The following is a 21,744-nucleotide window of genomic DNA, read 5'->3' on the forward strand; positions in this document are numbered from 1 at the left end:
ACTGCCTTGTTTGCCATGAGAAGCACAGTTGAAACTGACGTAAATTGGATGTAATTTGTCAATTTCATTTTGCTAGTGAAGAAGAATTGGAAATCTTTCTATCTTCTTTAAGAAGTTTGGAAAGTCTCTCAGTTTAACCTTTGATATTTCTGTTCCTGAAATAGAAATATCTGCTTTCTGGGAATGTGAATAAATTCTGTAAATGTATACACATTATGCATGCATGTGCGTATAATAAATTGTACTTTCACCAGCTGTGCAAATTGTAGTGTAAATTCAATTAGATACAGCTAGAATGAAGTACTATGCTTGTTTATAACTGTATCCATCAAACCTTTATTAAATCATTATTATGGCCTTTGGGCAAGAAAGATCTATGGTATATTTGGTTTCCCTAGGAAGTTAAAACACAGAGACAAAAACAAGAACCTTGGGTTATTGTGGTATCTCCATGATGTAAGAAAAATAAAACTGACTATCAACAAAAGAATTATAGTAGCCCCTTTACCAAGGCATTATGAATATTTATATTTTAGGGACTCCAGTTGGACTGAAGTAATAGTTATGAGAGTTAGCAATAAGTACGCATGATGAACTCCAATTAGAACAACAGACTTAGAAAGGAGGATACAGAGGTACACCTGAAGGGATGTGCTGAGGAATTTGCAGATTTTCTGGAAGACAAAATTGCTCAGCTTCACTCCCAGTTAGATGCTTCCTTTCTCTTTTGCCAATCTCAGTTGGTGTTGATAGGAGGTGAGATAGTGCAGCTCTTGTATACTGCTTTACAAGGTACTCTCTTAGTATTCTCTTTGCTTCTGTTTAACATCTATATGAAGCTGCTGGGTGAGATCATCCGTCATCATGGACCGAGATATCATCAATATGCTGATGATACTCAGCTGTATGTCATAGCCCATGGCGAGTTAAGCGATGCCATAACCTCCTTCTCACAGTGCCTGGAGGCTGTTATGGGCTGGATGGGGAGCAATGGGATGAAGCTGAACCCTGGCAAGACTGACTGGGTTGGTTTGGGGGTTCTTTGGTCCATGGAGAATTGCCATCTTTGGTCTTGAATGGGGTGCTACTGCCCCAGACAGACTCAATGCGTAATCTGGGGGTCCTCTTGGATTCATGACTCCTGCTCAAGGAACAGGTGACAGTCACAGCCAGGAGGTTGTGCAACTGCAGGTTGTGCACCAATTACGGCCTTTCTTGGACCAACAATCCCTACTCACATTTACTCATGCCCTAGTCATCTCCTGTCTTGATTATTGCAATGCAGTCTATATTGGGCTGCCCTTGAAAAGCATCTGGAAATACAGTTAATTCAAAATGCAGCAGCCTGCATGATTTTATGCAGACCTCAATGTGCACATGTGTCACCTCTCCTGAGGGAGCTACATTGGTCGCAGATTTGCTTCCAGGTGCAATTGATGGTGCTGGTTGTCACCTTTAAAGCCCTTCATAGAGTGGAACCGGATTATCTGAGGGACTGTCTCTTGCCGGTAATATCCACTTGACCTACTAGAGTGGGGGGGGGCAAGGAATGTTGCAGGTCCATCCCCTAAGAAAGTACATCTGGCGGGGCCCAGAAGAAGGGCCTTTTCCATGGAGGCTCCTTCCCTTTGGAATATCATCCCTTCAGAAATCAGACTAGTCTCCACTTTGACATTCTTTTGTAAAGCCCTGAAGATTCAGAAGTGGGAAAGAGCCCATGAAATGACTCATTTGACTGTGTGCTGTTTCTGGGGGTGGCGGCGTGGGGTTATTGTTCTTTCTATTCTATTCTATTCTATTCTATTCTATTCTATTCTATTCTATTCTATTCTATTTTATTATTTTATTTTATTTTATTATTTATTTTATTTTATTTTATTATTTTATTATTTTATTTTATTTTATTTTATTTTATTTTATTTTATTTTATTTTATTTTATTTTATTATTTTATTTTATTTTATTTTCTATACTGTGTTTTTTATTGCTTGAAGGCTGCCAAGAGCACTGTGAGTGAGTAGGTGGCCATTTACATCCCCCCCAAAACAAAATAAATTAATGCCCTGTTTACTCCCAAATAAGACATCCCCTGATAATAAGCCCAATTGGGCCTTTGTGCCAGTGGTGGGTTCTAACCGGTGTTACCACTGGTTCGCTTCGTGCAAGCACAATGAATTACCAAAACAGCTGAGGCAGGGCAATCTGCTCTGCTGTGCCTTTCAGCTGGGCTAAAAACAAAAGAATAAAGGTAGGAATAGCGCAGGGGTGGGTGGGAGGGCCCAGCTGACGGTAGGAGTGAACCGGTTCGCTGTCACATCAACATTTCCGCTACCGGCTCTCCCGAACGGGGGAGAACCGGTAGCAACCCACCACTGTTTTGAGTGCATGGCAATAAGACCAAGCGCTTATTTCAGGGTTCAAAAAAATATAAGACAGGGTCTCATTTTCAGGGAAACAAGGTAGATAAAGTTATAAGATATGTGGAGTCTTCTAATCCAACATCCTACCCAGATCAGGAATCCTGCTACTATCCCAGACAAAATTTGTTGCATGAATGACAATAACAAATCTCTTTGATAAAGGAAGTCATAAACAGTTTCATAAACAGTTTATGAGCTAGGTAGGAAATAGAGCTAAAAGTTAAGAAAGAAAATTTCACTGTTATTAATTCAATAAATATGGTATCAATGATCATTGAAAGAACAGAGCAAATTTAGCTGTTTGCTAAAGTTTTATGTCATTTATCCATTTTATTTGTTTATGCCATAAACTAAGCGTATGCATGGATAACAAATATAATCATTCCTATCAATAAACTCCCTTTATACTGGAGATTTGTGAGTATTGTATATATGTGTGAACACATACACGTGTTTCTGTGCATAGTGCACAAGAACTTTTTTTAAAAAAAGTTCTTGTGAAATATAGTCTATGAATTTCAAACTTTCCAGTGCAAGCACAAAAATTTTATAATTGCTTTAGAAAAACATTCTTTAAAAGGAATATTTTGTACCTGCTTTACTCTGCAATGAAAGCATAATGCTGATGACACTATAGATGGTTACTATGGAAACTGATCTAAAATCCAGCCTTAAAGGATATTCATCAAATTTGAAGAAAAATAAGGGGAATATATCTTTCTATCTTAAATTTGGCAATAAAGAGAAATTTTAATGCAATTGGCAATATAGAGAGTATTTAATGCAAAAGAACTATAAACCAAAGACAGAACTACACAGAATTGTTCTACAAACAAGCCTAAATATCTATCAAAGGATTCTCTTCTGAGGTAAGAAACATTCGAGGAGGTTAAAAGGATCAGAAATAGTAAGACAAAGATATAGTTGAAAATAATTTACTCCCACTCACATCTCCATTTTCCATCCTTGGAAAAACCTCTTGCCTCCTCATACTGCTTCATGCATTGCCTTTTCCTTTTTAATTGTTCTCTTTTATCCTTTTAGGAAAGCCTATCATGTGTTTATCAGCCATCTCCTTCTCAATAGTTTATACTTGATTTATGATGAGATTATCATTCATTCTTTCTACATGATCAAATGACTTCTATGTTTTTCTTTCATAATAGTCATTCATATTTGTATTTAGTCCACATTCATTCACTTTTAACGATCTCTTTTATTTTACCACACATACTTAAAGAACCTATTCTCATAGCATTTATTGTACTTTTATGTTTCCCAGACATTGCTAACTCACACTTCTGTATGTTAAATAGATAGAAGCATGTATAGTCATTTTCCATTATTTTGACAAAAATTCATGTTTCCCAGCAGATGATAGTACCCGTTACTTTTCTATGAGCATTTGATTGAGTACCTTAAAATTTCTTCATTTTTCCCTGTGTTTATCAAGTTTAGCAAGATAAATTTATAAATATATAATATATATATAGTTGCTGCTGTTTTAGATATTTATATGTACATTGAAGTTTGCAGTTCATGTTCCTTGATAAATATAACAATCTTGATTTTTGATAATTAATTTAGCTACACATATTGTTTACTGATCAAAGTCATACAATCTAATATACATATATTAAACAACCAAGGGAATGTTATACATCTTTGTACTTCCTGTTAACTATTGAATCTTTTGCAAAGCTGATGCTTTTCATTAATATTTTAAGTATGTTTAAGAACCAGTATTTCATGATAAGCAAAGTAAAATACAGAGTGTAGTCATTTTGTATTATTTTATTCTTTTTCATATATTGCTAAATATTCACAGAATAATATAAAATTAATGTGAAAGTTCTTTTTTTTGAGACATTCTACAATATGTTGTTTCCCCCTAGCTTCTTCAATAGATATGAATAAAATCATTTTAGTCCCATTGTGGGAGAAAGACAATACAAACTTCTTCCTCAGTTTGTATGAAAAATGAAGAGAAGTCCATATCTGAATAATAACTACATGTAACTGTTTCATTTTGTTAGAAACAAAAATTTGTACGGAGACTTTTATTGCTACTGCAGATGCATTAATGGACTTTCATGAGGAGGATTTTGCTAGTTATTTACAATAGTTTCAATCCCTGCTTATAATCACAGCATACATCAAGGCAACCACAGAAACATCAGCAGAGGCACTTTGAAATAATTCATTATCACTTACTCAAAAATATAACATTTGTCTGAAAAAAAAAAAACTTTGCACATCCCAAACCAGATTATTCATCAGTCAAGCTCATAATCGAATGGGAAATGTCTCTACCAGTTGAGAACTGTTCAATTGATTGATTTGAATTTATTAGCTGTTAAAGTCCAAGGGACCCTGGAAAGATGAGGTCTCAGAAATAAGAACTGCTGAAATGAGTCTATTTAACAAAAGTCTAACAGTGTTTACAAGTGTGTATTCCAAAACTTTATCATTGCTTAACGCATTGTAAGCCGCCCTGAGTCTCCAGAGAAGGGTGGCATATAAATCAAATTTAAAAAAAATAAAATAAAAATGGAAAAAACAAAAACAAAAACAAAGTAAGGAAATTTTCTCTCACAGTGCTGGCACTTAAGAAATGCAGCTTTAAGGCCCTAAGGTGAAAGCAAGATGTCTGTGATGCACATTCTTATATTAAACAATCTGCATTTCACAATGCATCATTATTAACTTCAGGAAATACATTCTATTGCATGCATGAAATCTGTGCTGTTTATTTTTAAAACATGAATATTAGAATTCAACAAAGATAACAAAATTAAACTTAGAACTGATGACATTTTGTAGAAATTCATGATATGGTTGGTAATCCAACATCTATTTTGGCATTCAGTAACTGCATTTCTAGCAATGTTGCAATTTTTTTGGCATTGAAAGATCATGCATAAATCCAGTTAAATGAAATTACAATATGAAAGATTCACCAAGTTGAAAAAGTGAGCTACTTTTGAGTTATCAAAAATAAAGATTGCCAATTCCCCAAAATTCCTTTTTTAAAATGATATTTAATATAATCATTTAATATAATTTTTGATGGACACATTTTTCATGATTCAGAAAGTCATTCTGAAAGACAAAGTATCTGGAGGAAAAATGCATGCCAAAAGAGTTAGAGTAAGTTAGAAATGAAGTTTATACATTATAAATTTAAATTTCTTTCAGAATGACTTTCTGAACCGTAAAAAATGTGTCCATCAAAAATTGAAGGCCTCTGTCTTTTTCCACTTCTTAGTTATAAACACTCAAAGAATGATAGCCTTAACATGTTATTCAGTTAATTGCAACTCATCATACATTTTTGATCTATTTCATCAAAACAATTTTATCTAAAAATTCACATCAGTTTATATCTATCTATTTTATATACATCTATATATGAAAAAGACAGTGAAACCCATAATATGACAAAGCTAATAGACAATAAAGGCAGACAAGATGAAATGGTGGAAAGCGGATTTCTTTGGCAAATATGACGTTTTAATGGGTCTCAGGACTGTCTTTTTCAAGAGTTTTATGAAGGAAAACAGGAGACTTTTGTTTCCCTGGCTCCCATAAGCCAGAAGTCTTGGACATAATAGTCTGGGACAAACAAAACAACTATCTAGATGCTTTAATGTGTTCTAGACTTTTTTCATTATGGAATGCATTCAACTCATCTTTTTACCGAGGTAATTTTGAGAAGAGTCTAATATAAATAAATAAATCTTAAATGATGACACAAAAGAAGTAACTGCTTATATCATGACTGTTCCAAATAAACAATCATAATTTAGTAGCACCTGCAGATTATGGATACCTGGTTCTTTAAAAAGCTACTCAATAAAATCATGTATTATGTGGTCATATACACTGCTCAAAAAAATAAAGGGAACACAAGCAGAAGACATCCAAGATCTAATGAATGAAATAACCTTATTAAATACTTTGTTCGTTACATACAGTAGTTTTGTGTTCCCTTTAGTTGTTTGAGCAGTATATAAACTACTGTATGTAAAGTACAAAGTATTTAATAAGACTATTTCATTCATTCAGATCTCAGATGTCTTCTGCTTGTGTTCCTTTTATTTTTTTGAGCAGTATATTAGGTAGCAACAATTAACTAGTTATGTAATTTTATGTATAAAGCTAACTGGACCAAAGTATCTGAGCTTATATTAACAGTATTATATAGCATAGCATGCCACTAACTTTGCACCTCTGACATTCTGTCTGTATTCTCTGAGACCTATTGTCTTTTTCACAAACCAATCTTTCCCTTTTGGCTTTACTGTCTATCAATATATTTCTAGAGCTGTTAATTTTCTCATGAACTCTTACATTTTCTTCACTATTTAAACTGCAAACGTGGCTATGATCAATTGTGTTACTGCTCTTCAGGCACCCTTTCTTCCATTAAAAGCCATCCTTCATATTCTTTAGTTCATCCTTCATATTCTTCAGTTTATCATTTTCAGTTCATTAGCTTCAATATTACACTATTACATTATTTCATTTCAATCTTTCACTCCTATTCTTATATCTCTTGCCATACCTTTTCTCACATTTTAAACCAGCTATTCTATTTTTAATAGTAAAAAATCCTTTTAAGAGTTGGAATCCATCTTTCTTCATTAGTACATACTTAATACAGAAAAATATTAAGCTGTACTTCTAAAACCTTACATTGACTACACTCCATGGAATTAAGGGGGGATATACAGTATTTCAAAATAAGTTACAAACTATGATATTAGAACTAGTATCTGCGATAATTCAGAGGCATGCCCCTCAAGTCTTCATGCACTTTTTGTATTTCTGAAATCTAATTATCCTTTCCATTGGTCACTATTTTTTAGAAGTTTCAGAAATATTATCCCAATGTTTAATAATAATACTAGTACCTTTATTTTGAAAACAGAATGCAGTTTACTGGGAGGTGACAGCTGTCAAATTGATAACTTCAGGCAATATCAGATTATGTTACCAATACATAATTTGATAAATAGCCTTCTAACATAAAAGATAAAGAACTGGAGTATCTGACTTTACTGGTCTGTTTTATTTTATTTTTTCTTTGCAACAGTAAAAATGCATTCCTTACCACTCAGATGAGATGCTGATGAAGGTTCTTTTTCATTTTCCTTACTGATGCTGGGAGTGTTCTTTTCAATCAATCTGTCCACCATTTCAATAATGCAGTTTAAACTCTTCCCTACATTGGCCCACACCCTATCCTGAAAAAAATATCAGTATCATTACTCAGTATTAACATCTGCATGAAAAAGTATAATTGCTTAGTTTATAGTGGTATATTATAGAACAGCAGTGAGATAAAACAAAGTAATATATCAAAGAACAGGGTCCTGCATTTAATCAATCTTTAAAAAATCTTTGCTGTTATTTCTAAAGCATAATTCTAGAATAAAAATGTTACATAATTTAAGATGGTGCTATAGGATAAAAACAGACAGAGCTGGGGGTGGAGTTAAACACATCACAATTTAGAGTCCTTGCGTTGCAGAGATCCAAGTCTAGCCTCTGTTGAATTCCATTGACTCTTATCTAGCACCAAATTAGTATTGGACTTTAGTTAATCAGATTCTTCTACATAGACTTGAATAAATCTTCCATGCTTCAACCTTAGAAATTATCCTGATTCTTTGTGTCTTACAGGCTATCATCAATATACATCAATATCAATATACATTAATATACATTAGTACTGTATTAAAGCATTTTGGCATAGATCTTCATGAGTTCAATTTTTACATGTTTAAGTTAAATATATTTATGTAAATTATTCCATATATCCTTATGCAGTTCCAATCATTCATTAAAAATGTACACTGGAATCATACAAATGAACTATACTTAGACAATTGTAACTTTCCTCAAAATGAAATACATGTGCATAACAAACTTATAAAATTGACCAAAAAGCCTTACTCAATACTTAACACTTCTATGTTTTGTTTATGTGATTATACACACATAATCGTGCATGCGCACACCCTCCCCCCCAACTGTTCTCTAGGAGCTTATAACTAAAATTATAAAAGGCAATTAGAATTTTGTAAGCCCAAGAAACATGTTTATCCCATTTTCAGGTAAGCAAAGAATACAGTTTTATGCCTGGAAAAGGGATGTGACAGATTTTAAGTGCAAAATCATTGGAGCCAGTTTGATGTAATGGCCAAGGTGTTGACCTAGAAACCAAGGGACTGTGGGTTCTAGACGTGAAAGCTGGCTGGCTGATTTTGGATCAGTCATTCTCAACCCAACCCAGCTGGGTTGTTGCTGTGGGGAAAATAGGAGCCAAAAATATTATGTTCGCCGCCTTGAACTGACCAAATAGATATACAGTAGATATAAATATATATTTAGATATACTGGATAAAAATATAATCGTCATTATACATATCAGCAGCATTTGAGTGTCCTTTACCTGAAAGAACCACTGTCACTGAAAGCAGCAATGCAATTAGATTGTTCATTAATATTGTTTCTTATGCAGTAAATCAACCGGTTTTGCAGCAAAGATGAAAAAGGCACATGTAATATTTCTTGGCATAGATGCCTTAAAAGAGATTCATGATTAATTAGAATCTAACTGTTCTTTAACCTAAAATAATCTCATTTGAGAACGTTCTGTATGTTCATATATAGAAAACTTAATTTTACAATATTCTCACAGCACCATCCATTTGTTGCTGACATAAGGTGAGATATGTTAGAGGCATTTGACTGGTTCTATAAATGACCGAATTTCTGTTCTATTTACACATCAGGGTATCTATATGATCAACTCTATCCACGAAGAATAAAAAGAAAGAAGGCAGCAATTATTTAAAGTGAAACTGTAAAATTTCTAAAGGGACACACTAGATGAGCTGTTTAATTATGCATAAACAGAAAGTTAATGAATGATAAAAATGTTTTAAAAAATGAACAGAAAGAGAAGCATATTTCGTGCTGATGATGAATAGTTTATTGTCTTTGAATGATTACACAATGATGTATTATCCATTTAAGATTAATTCTAGCACTTCTTCTGGCTGGCTAATTTAGTACTGACAAGTTACCCGTTTTCCAGATTATTCTAAGAATATGTTAAACCAACTCAGACCTCACTTTAACATTTTTATTAGGGATTAAAGAAAGGTCTTTGAATAAATATTATTTAATCTGAAATATTTTGCCTGTAGAGAGGATAAAAACCAAAATCAATAAATCATTTATTTTTCCAGGCTATATGATCAAAAATTCAGGTCTATCATTTTTGTTTCTACATTTGTGGCTGAAATAATGATGAAGAGGATGATCACGGTTATCAAGTAACTTTCAGCAATAAGTTGCATATACATTTACCCAAGTTACAGTTCATTGAGAATGGACTTATCTGTAATGATGATAAAACTAAATTTAAGATTAATTTGTATTATATTTCATTTCTGACTTTGCAACAGACAGCTACGTATTCATTTGTGCCAGGCCTCAGGCTTGAATAAACCTGTATCAAATGGTTCCAGAGCATGTTTGTTTCTGCATTCGCAAGGCCTGGGGATTTGGACAAGTGAGAGGAAGTCAGCGCACAGGAATAGGACCCAGACCTCCTCACCAAGAACAAGCCCAGGGAAGAGGGGAGAGCACAGCTAGCAGTGGCAGGAAGGAGGGGGTTCCCAAAGGGCTCCAGACGGAGGCCCGCCTCTCATATCCCTTGGTCTACACAGACCTAGAGGAAATCTTTAGTGAGCGAAAGTGTGATCAATTACCTCCCGCACTACTGATTGTGCTATTGAACTCGTCCCTGGAGCGAAACTTCCAAAACCAAGGATGTATTCAATGATGCCAAAGGAGTTGGACAAGTTGCGGAGGTACATCAACAAGAACTTGGCCAGGAGATTCATACAGCCAGCATGGTCAAGGATTGCAGCTCCCATACTCTTTAAAGAGAAGAAGGATGGGACCTTGTGCTTATGCGTGGATTTCCGTGGTATTAGCAGTGTCTGTGTGGAAAACATGTACCCCCTTCCACTGATGAAGGTCATATTGGCTCATTTTATGAAGGGTAGGAAACTAGACCTGAGGGAGATCTTTACTAGATCTTTATGAAACTAGACCTGAGGGAGGCCTACTACTGGCTTGGCTTTCCACCTGGAAACAGCACTCTGGAACAAACAGTTCCAGAGAATGTTTGTTTCTGCGTTTGCAAGGCCTAGGGATTTGGACACGTGAGACCCTGAGCTTGGCTGTTTTCTTGCAGACGTTTCTTTACCCAAATTGGTAACTTCATCAATGCTAGTCTGACTAGCACTGATGATGTTACCTACTGGTAGTTGGGGAATGAAATGACTGCAAAAAAACAACCAAGCTCAGATAATAGCAAGGCCTGCCCAGTGTATCTTTGTATTAGTGTTCAGAGCACAGTATACCAATTCTCTTATCAGTCCCATTGAATACTGTACTCATTTGCTTCTCAATTCAATTTAAAGTGCCGGTACTTTATTGACTTTTAAAAGTTTGCTATAAAAGTTTACTTATACCTATATTCAATTGAACCCTTTTCAGTACACTCATACAGAAGGAACAAACTTATTTTTTAATGGTTCATATTTTGGGCATTCCCTTTCTCAAGAAATGTATTCTGATTCCTTCTTACTTTAATTTCAACCTATTTTTAAACCAAAATTATGGTCTAAAATAATATTAATATTGATTTAACCTCTTAAAATGTTATATTGTTGGCTTTGGGCTGGTTCTTGCTTTTATCTGCTTTAGACAGTCTTGTAAACATTTAGTTTTGAAATTTAAAATTGTGCATTTTTAACAGATAGTGATGTTAACATTCATTATATTTGCTTATGTTTACATAAAATTGTTCTTGGGAGCATAAGAAATAATAAAGTAAAATATGTGTTATCAAGACACAAACTGCAACTACTCTACTGTATTTGAAGGATGGAAAATCATAACTGCACTATATGAACATTAAAACATGTCTCTTTCTCCAACAGCAATCCATACAAAATCATATATTTCCTCCCAATGCAATTTGTACCTTCAAATGTAGACATTATCATATATAGCAGCTCTTTTTCTTTCTTTTTTTAAGGATTGTTTTAATGCACTCCATATGCAAACATATATTAAACACTTACACTTTGAAGAATAAAAGACATTGTATTACTATTAGTACTGCCTATTGAGTTACAGAGAAGCTAACTTTTGCCTTTGGGTATATGGCAGGCAGAGTGGAGGAGGACAGTTTTATATTAGCTTCAATATTATATGACAAGATCTGAATTATTCTCAGTGAAGTGTTTCTGATAAACATTAATTTGTTCACATTCCAGGAAGGAGTTGCTTCTCTGTATACTAGATTATTCATTCCCATCGGTGAACTACATTTCATCTGAAATGCATTAAATGTATTAAAGAATATGACACACAGAAAATGTATTTAGGAATGTTACTTAATTATTGTGTCTTAAATCTTCAAAGTACAGCTTCTGCAAATCAAATGCATCATTTTCCAAAATACAAACAAATATGAAATAAATTGGCTTTTAAAATACTCGTTTCTCCTCTCAACTGTGGTCAAAATGAGCTTTAGGTTTTGCTGACTACTGTTCAAATAGTCATTTACAACAAGCCATATTATCTAATCAGAAATAAACAACTGTGGTTTCTGAGTAGCTTGCTGCCCACCATATTCTTGCATTATATATAACATGATGGGGTTTTTTTGTAACCCTCCTTACAGGAAGGTTTTAGAACAGCTGGCGAGAAAAAATTGGGACCAACCATTCTGAGCCTATGACAATCAGTTTAAAAATGTTAACATTGTTTGGTATAGCCAATGGATGCTATTAGCAATTATATTTTACTCAGCATCTCAATATAGAATAATTATTAAACAGTTGTCAGTATTTTAATTGCCTTTGTAGTAGAAAGAGTAACATTTAATATGAATACATAGAATACCTCTGTCAGGCAAAGTTCCTTATGTCAATTTTCCTGAAAATACTAGCTGAGTTATTAATTTACTGAATACTGGATTAGCTTTCCCCGGAGAGAAAAAAAGAGAGAACAATTTGCCCTACCGGAGGATTGAATATTTAATTTTTTTCTCCTTTCTGTTGTTATATTGTGTTTATATATTTACTGTTTTTTATCGCAATACTGAATATCATACAGAAATTTTGATGTAAATGAATATCTTTTACATCTTAAACAAGAAAATTAAACAAATGTAGAAAAATGATATTGTGCTGATAAAATAGTAATGGGTATCCTTCTGGCTACATAAACTGCCACAGCAGATGGATTTCTAATCTGATCCAGGAAGGCAGACAGGTTCTGGCTCAGCAGAATGCAAACCAAGATTAAGTTTATTCTGTCTACGGAAGGAAAATGAAGAAAGAGAAACTACACTAGATTTCAAACCACCAAGCCCCCTTGCTGCTTATGAACAAAAATATGAAAGCATTTTTTTTCCTTTTATGCTATTTTTGCATTTACAGAATTGTTCCCCTAAATTTCACACAATATTGTTTCTGCAATTTAATCGCAGAACATTTTCATTCACCTGGTATCAGTTGTTTGTTAGCTGTGGTGGTTAAAGTGCTGGATATGGATTGGGAAGACCTATGTTCAAATGCTCATTCAAGCAATGAGCCATCCAGGAACAGTGAACCAACACCCCCCCCCCCCCCCCCCGGACTGTTGCTAGGGAAATAAAATTAGAGGATACTGACAAGAAAGCTTGTCTCAAGATTACAGAGGGCAAATGTAAAACCATGTATTACAGATAACCAGGGCCGGATTTAGATGAAAAGAGGCCCTAGGCTATTCCACTTATGAGGCCCTTTCACCTATAGTGAAAGTGTAATTTTAATTTTGCTAACAATTTGAAAGTAGGCCCCTCTTGATCTTGAGGCCCTAGGCTGAAGCCTAGTTAGCCTATAGGAAAATCCGGCCCTGCAGATAACTCTTACTTACTGCTTGGTGCAGCGAGTATTTGAATTAAAAATACCGTATAACAATCTTGTGACTAACGTTTGCATTTATGGGGGTCTAATGTCCCACAGTCATATTATTGCCATTTACATAGTTTGCAACTGGTTTGCAACAAGCACAGTTAATAGAGAAGACAGTAATAAAAATCCTAAATTGTGGTCACATGATTTTCTACAAGGCTTAGGAATTAAGTTGCTGGTCCCAATTATGGTTGCTGAGAGGACTGCCTATAATATCTTTTCTTATATACCTGTGCTCCTCATGCCAATTGACAACCTATATTAAAATCAACATAACACAATAATTGAGATCATAGAAAATGAAATAACAGATTAAAAACTAAATTAAAATCACAGAAGTTTTCTTCCAGTAAGGCTTTTAACATTAAATGTTTGATGGAATTGTTCCATTTTCTGAATATCAGGAATTGTGCTGTCATACAGATCTCTAAGAAAGGAAGTCCCAGGGATTCTGCCAAATCTCATACTGGAGATAACCTTCAGCATTCTTAATCAGGAAGTGCTGATCAAGTGGCTAGGTTCTACCTGAAACAGATGGCCCAGAGTAGGGGCATCTGAAGTAGCCATCACTGGCTTTAAATGGCAAGAAAAACTGGATAAACAAAATCCTACTCTTTTTACATGTGTACTAGGCATATAACACCCTTTAAAAAGCACAGTGCTTTGAACCCAGTAATTGTCAATACATACACTCCCTAGTCCTGAGACAAAATCTTTATAGGTCAAAATCAGCATTCTGAATTGTATTCAGAAGTCAACTGGTAATCAATGCAGAGCTTACAACATACATTTTATGCTCATATAGCAGTTCTCACTAACTAGGTTTGGCTACTACATAATGAATTAATTTAAGTCTCTGAATAGTCTCCAAGAGACATATAGAATTATATAGGTCTGTTTATTTATTTATGGCAAATAATGGATGAACACTTTGTCTTCCAACAGCAAACTTGGTATTTACAGATCAAATGCTTTTGCCAATCTGGGCACCTAGATTGGGACACTGAGTTAAAAGTAGTGCCCAGCACCAATCTGCAAGGTACCTTTCCCCTAGAACAATTTGCCCTATACCTTCCATCACATCTCCTTCTAGAAGTCTCTCAAAAAATCTTCCTGTTATCCTCTATTTCCCAGATTTCTCACATCCCCTCCACAGCAGAGGACCTGCACTAGAATCCTGCCCTTATGCCCAAACCACTTCTTATCTATCCCATGCTCCTATTCTATAATCTAAGTAGACCAATCTTCTCAAAAAAGATTGAATTACTCACTTCCCACAAATTTTCCCCATTATTTTTTGTCCACTAAATGTTTCTTCCACTAAATGCGTCTATTTAACACCCCATACTCCACATCCTGATTTTATCAGACCCTGAAATGATATGATTATTCACCCACTCTCTCCATGCAGAGTAGTGGCTCTCACTCAGATCATTTTTAAAGAACTATTGTGAAGAGATGTTTGCAAGGCTGACAAACCAAAATTATGATATGTAATTCTAAAATCTGATACTAGATGTTAGCGTATTTGTGGACTTAGTGGGACTTACATTTAAATAGACATTATGAGTGTAATGAGGGAGAGTGAATGTGTCCAGAATGAAATAGACTCAAAGACAACTAGCTGGTGGAAAAAGAAAGGAGGACAGAGGATTGGGAATAATTATGCTTAAGAGTTTCTGCTCAGGCCATACTTTATAAAATGAATTAGCATGACTTAAATGGATCAAACAAATGTGTATGCTCTACGGAATGGAGAGTTGGTCTCTGACAGAAAGCCACTTGAAGAGACTAGAAGCATTTGAAATGTGGATTTATACAGGCAGCTGTTACATATAAATTGGGTTGACAAAATCAGAAATGAGGAGGTGATAAGCCGCCTGGGAAAGCCAAGGGAAATCATCAAAACCATAAAAAAGTGAAAGTTAGAATATTTTGGACATGTGATGCGACATCCAGAAAAATACGGCATACATCACTTAATCCTCCAAGGAAAGATTGAAGGCAAACGAGGTCCAGGCAGAAGAAGAACATCATGACTTCAAAATATAAGGGACTGATTTGAACAAAACTCAACAGCACTTTTTCGTGGAGCTGTTGATAAAAATATTAACCCTAACATGATCGCCAATGTCCAATGACGGATATGGCACAAGAAAGAAGAAATGTGTATGCTCGGACATACTGTATTAACTCTTCCAATTGAACGCTAAACAGAATTCTGTAATACAAATGAAGAAAGAGGCAGGATTTTCTAATACGCTATTTTGTTCAAGGTATCTTACAAGCTAAATTTTGGCATCTGTCTAAAAAGAAAATACTGTGTTTGAAACATGGTGAAAATAGAGCAAAAGAAAAAGTAAGTTTTTAGTTTCAACTACTACAAGGTAACACTTTCAGGTTGAGAAGTGTCTGAATATTTGTAAAGATTTCTATAACTTTGAATAAAAGTGAATTTCAGTGAAATTATTGTTATCATAAAAATACACTTTCTCAATAGCTAAAATATTGTATAAATAGATTCTTTTTTAGGATGCTCTCCTTCTGGATTTGGAACCACTCTTCTATGTTGTTATCATGTTATCATGTTACTTCAAGAAGTCATTAGGTTAGGCAATAGTGTTTTAAGAATTCCAAGTCATATCTTTCAAAAAAATATAAGAGTAAAATAGATACTCCAACTTCATACTTATAAAACCTTAAACTACTTATAAAACTTTAAATATACACCCTTTGTAAACAAGAAACACCACTTAAATAAAACAAAACTACAAGCCCTCTGCATATTCAGAGTAGATCAGAAGTCATTTGCATTTCTTTTCTGGATCTGATTCATAATAGTACCAATATTTGGATCTTTCTTGCTCAACTGGCCTTTTACTAGAATAGAAGATGAAACCTCATAGCTTTCATTTCATAATTCTGAAATGTATATGTGTACATATATTAAAATTATGAGGATTAGAACAATGGAAAAATAATTACAAAGCAGCTTGATGAGTTTAGGAGGCAACTCTTGATGAGCAGAAGAAAAATAATGAAAAGGATGTATGCAAGAAGAAAAAATAAAAATGAGTAAAGATGAACCATGGGAGTTGTGATGAAATAAAGTATTTTGTTTAATGTATAGAATTACTATTAATCAATGAAATGCTGCATGTTACATTGGAAAAAGAAATTGTCACAGTTCTGAACCACAGGCATTTAGTCTTGCTGAAATCCTTTTCACAGTATATTTATAAATTAGTGCCAGAAAGGCAAACTACAGTTAGTGCATGGTATCAGCATTCAAGTAAAAATACTTACTGAATATTAATATGTAGTTTAATGAAGGCATAATAAAGGTTAAGTATCTACTTTAACATCACATGAAGTATACTATATCTGAAGGATACATTTTTCATGCAAAATCTGTCAATCATTACTTCAGTGTCACAAGAATCACAAGAAAATATTATTATCCAGTATAACTAAACTGGCTAACTCTTTAAATGCAAATAAATTTACAATTGAATAAAAGGTAGAAGACAAAAATGGGATTTTGAGGTTACTTACCCACTCTTCCTCATCATATTCTGAGTGGTGAGGTATGGAATCTTGTCTCTTGATTTGTGATGGATGATCCTGATTTTGCAGTTCGCTATTCTCTTCAGTGTTATTCCTTGGCAAAGTTGGTTTTTTTAAGACACAACCAGGACGGGCTGTGTATAAAGCTAAAAGGGCACTTCTGATAAGCTGATCCTTAAAGGCATGCACAAATAACTCTGTCTAAAATTAAGATGAGTGTGCAATCAACAAAAAGTAGGTAATGCAGTCTCAGAACTAAGATAATAAAATATACTCTTCTGGCTCTCATGATATGCTAAGCACTATAAGGCTTGGGGTATGTGCTGTGCCCTGTCATTATGGCTTATAAATCATGGCTCTAAACTTAAGTGAGCTATGTGAACCAAGCCACTGTACACTATTCCATAGCTAAGAAAGTTCAAAGACAGTTTTGCAGGATAAAAACAGTAATAGAACCTAATCATTATGCAATTCATTTTTATTTATGTGAATTTCGGTAATGTATGAAAATTGGAGCTATTCATGCTGCAAGGCATGATTTAGAGGTGTTTTGGATCTCTCATCAACACAGGACACCTCTGCTATTCATTAGTAGTTTTGTTCAAACACTGAAAAAAGTTCTGTTTGCTTTAAGAGTTGCATTCACTTTAATAACAACCTCCTACAACAATTGCAAATTTTTTCACGCTTGCATGGAAGTACTTCTCTCAAATCTTTTTCAAAGATTGTACAACCCAATGGATATTATGAATTTTAAGACTAAAAACTCTATTTTTACATGAGAGTAAACATTATGAAACTCAGCGAAACTTACTTTTTAACAGATTTATGTTATGGAGTCAATAAAACATCTTTTGTGTGATCATTGTCAAAAAAGGCAAATATATAGACTCATAAGGAAGTAAATGGAAGCAAAAGCATAACAAGATTGCATTTGAACTATAGTATACAAGTAGTCCTCAATTTACCACCATTTGTTTAACAACACTTTGAAAAAAAATTAGGTTAATTTTAATTGAAAATTAAAATTAGGTCAGTGATGATTCCCTTAACAGCCACATTGCTTAGCAACCAAAATTCTGCCCCAATTGTGGTAATAAATCGAGGATTATCTGTATAGTTCTGGCTACTACATATCAAAAATATTAAAAGTTGCTGTAGAGCATAATAAATTGAAGGAAATAGCAACTGAAATAATTAAAGTCCTTGAGAAGCTTCCTGAAAAAAACCCTGTACAGGTTGAGGCTTTTCATATGCAGTTAAGTTTAACATAAATTTAATAATTAATCATAATGAAAACATGAGTGGGAGCATATTAAAAGTATATAACAATGATTCATGTAGAAAATATAAATAGGAAAATTTTCTTCCTTATTTCTGAATTCTGAGAATTCAAAATTCATGAGTGGGGAACATATTAAAATTTTGAAAATTCAGAATTCAGAAATATTCATTGGAAATTGGAAGTATTCATAACTGGTAAAGGGAAGTATTCCTTTACATAACACATAACTGAACTTTTAAAAAAAATCATATACCATCAGAAATATTAACTAATGGGGAATGGGCATGAGATTATCAATGACTGTTAGTCCAGGTGATTTTCATTATCTCAAATGCAAATTTATAATTTCATACCATTAAAATATGATGCATGTCATTATAAGTTACTGGCAAAGGAGTATATTAGAGGCTCTGCATTTTGTCTTTTCCTTATTCCAAAGACCAATAGATCAAAAGATGTCTGAATTCAAAATGCCAAATTCTGTTTAATGGATAAAGCAGAAAAGGCCAAGATTTGTTTAAAACAAAATATATGGGTATGCAATGTGCTTAACAATAAACGGTATTTCAAAGTTATAACAGGCTGAAAGTTGTTTCTCCATCACTGTTTAATTTTCCTTCTTTTATAGTTATGCCACAGTACATCAGGCACAAATAAAATATATAGATAGGGAAGAATACACTATTAATGATATATATGAAAATGAAAGTTCTCACTCTTCAAAAATAGTAATGATTTATTATTCATCAGTTGCTAGTTTAAATGTAATATGTTACAGACTTGTCTGTTTTATATTAAAAGCATCAAGTTTAATATCCATAAAATTGCTTGATAACAATTGAAACAGAGAAGAAAAGAATATGATAATCATCTGAAGCTTGTAACTAGTCAACTGTTCCTCATACAGAGGAAGACAGATTCCATAGACCAAAGCAATATCTAGGCATCTGATAATCTAGTTTCCATAGTAGGGATTATTTTTGAAACTTACAGTTTCTGAAAGCATCTTTAAGGAATTCTTCAAGCTTTCTGGCAACTGTTGTCTGGCTGAATTAAGTAACATGTCTGCATGACTTGAAATGAGAGGCTGTAATTGATTGATGTTACTGAGAACTTCTCTTGCCTTGGAAGTGTTTTCAGGTGAATAATAAATACATTGGTACCCAGTACTGCAAGGTAAGACATGACACCAAATAATTTATTATAAAGTCATAACTATTTTCAGCTTTAAAGAATAGATGGCTAATATTTTTATGTACATAAAGGATTTCATCAGTTTTATAATGAATGTGGAAACGTATTATAAAATTTATTGTCACACATTTGTAGGCATTATTTTAAAACTCAATTTACTGTAGATTAGAAAATAGGCCTTGTAAAAGATGGTAACCTTTTGTTGATGAATGCTACAGGCGGTGTTGCTGAAATTAATTATTCCCCAAAGTTTTCTGAATAAGCTGTTGTATGTTATGAAATACATCAAAACAAAGCAGACACAGGCCTTATCTTGACAATTGTGAAGGAAACAGAGATTTATACAAGCCCCAACAAAAACATTTGGTAATTTGTAATAGCCTTAAGGAAGATTCTTGTTCCTGACTTTCCTTCCTCTATTGATGAGCTACTTCATTCTTTGTGCTCAATTCCATTTATTATTACTTGCTATATACAAAATACTTTTGGGGGTCTTTGACTGTAAATCAAATAAACTAAATAATAAATATTGAACAAAGCATACACAGGCTATTCTGTGTTTGGCTAAGACAGTCTTAAGCAATGAAGTCGGAAATCAACAATCTTTATCATAATTAACAAATTTATCATTTTGTAGCAAAGATCTTTTATCATCTTGTTGTACAGTGCACAGGGTCATTTGTTTTATGAGATGGGCAGCTATATAAAATTTAGAAATAAATAAAAAAGATGAGATTTGTTTTGGTGTACTGTTTGGATTCAAATAGTAAAGTTAAGCCATTATAGTTGTAAAACTTTTAAGAAGTGCAAATGCTAGTAATGGAAAGAATGTAGTCTTTTAAAGATGAATGTATGCCTTAAGAAGTGAAAGAAGGGCATACTTCTGCCTACTTTGTTATATAAGAAAGAGTTAGCTATGTCAGGGGAAACTTAAAAGTACATTGGGCAGTTGGAATGAAAATTTTTGTGTGTGTCAAATATCAATAATGAATGTATTTAATGTACATTAAATACAAGAGTGAGTGATCTGCTTAAGGAAGCATTGTGGAATGATCTAGTCATATCTAGAGAATATATAAAGCCAGAATTAAAAAAACAAATACATAAAATGTGACTAGGAGGAGAGGAAAAGAAAGTGGGAACCAAGAACATGGTATTTGGATAGAAATGATGACATTCTTAACAAAGAGAGATGCAAGTCTAAAAAAACAAATTATCTTGTATGAAGCATTGTAAGGACATGGTTGAAATATAGATCATCGACAAGAATGGAGGTAATGAATGTGTTGTTTGTTATACATTAGATTGAATAAATTTACTTTTATTAAGCTCATGCCTTTAATTCTCTGCCTTACCATTTATGATTTATTTCTAAACTTTGTCTAATGTTGCTTAAAAATTCTTGCAAATGAGTAAAAAGAAAAAATAAAGTCTGTTAATTCTGATTTTGTGATAAAATACCTAAGCAGTTATCTAAAACTTATGTACCCTGAGTCACAAAGTTATTGCAATTAATACATTGTTACATGCTACTCAAAATGTATTTTAGACACACAATATGCAAGTTGTCATAGAGATCACATATTTAAATGTATAGATGTGGCAAGCTAAACTATCATTAAGTCTAGAAGGTGGAGAGCTTAAAAGATATCTTAAAAACTACAGTTTTTTATATAACAAATTCAAAAGGACAAGTGGATTTAACAGAGGTACTCTGAAACAATTGGAAGACATAATTGCAAGACTATTGAATCGGTGGTAGTAGCTAAAGCAGAAGATAACTGGAAAGCTTTTTGAATGCATTTACATATATATCACATGTATATCAAAATATACATGGTATATTATCTATCTATCTATCTATCATCTATCTACCAATTTATCTATCTATCTACTACAATAGAATAAAAAACAACTAATGTATGGCATCAATTTTATAGTCAATTCAGCAATGGTGGGCAATCATTTTGTACTAGTGGAAACATTCAGAATGTCCAGAGCATATTATCTAATTTGACTATTCACAAAATGATTGTTATGGTAGTCTGCTTGTTGAGTTTTCCAAATTTGCTGGCAAATTGAGTGTAACACTTTTACTGCATCGTCTTTTAAGATTTTGAATAGCTCAGTTGGAATACTGTAACCTCCACTAACTCTGTTGTTGCTCAGATTTCCTAAGGCCCATTTGACTTCACATTCCAGGATGTCTGGCTCGAGGTCAGTGA

At 33.6% G+C, this 21,744-nt stretch overlaps 1 protein-coding gene across 4 annotated transcripts in view; it reads right to left on the reverse strand.

Annotated features, from left to right (window-relative positions):
- INPP4B (inositol polyphosphate-4-phosphatase type II B) overlaps positions 1-21,744 on the reverse strand; it is a 129,928-nt gene that overhangs the window by 54,142 nt on the left and 54,042 nt on the right. For all 4 annotated transcript variants that reach the window (XM_070949099.1, XM_070949098.1, XM_070949100.1 and 1 more), the window contains 3 exons: positions 19,317-19,494; positions 17,029-17,241; positions 7,536-7,668 (listed from right to left, as the gene is read on the reverse strand). In XM_070949099.1, the coding sequence (XP_070805200.1) occupies positions 7,536-7,668; positions 17,029-17,241; positions 19,317-19,494 (524 nt within the window). The remainder of the gene's footprint in view (positions 1-7,535; positions 7,669-17,028; positions 17,242-19,316; positions 19,495-21,744) is intronic.

This window comes from Pituophis catenifer, unplaced genomic scaffold (assembly GCF_029215685.1).
Source record: "Pituophis catenifer annectens isolate HBS135680 unplaced genomic scaffold, rPitCat1.0.hap2 SCAF_8, whole genome shotgun sequence".
NCBI lineage: Eukaryota > Metazoa > Chordata > Lepidosauria > Squamata > Colubridae > Pituophis > Pituophis catenifer.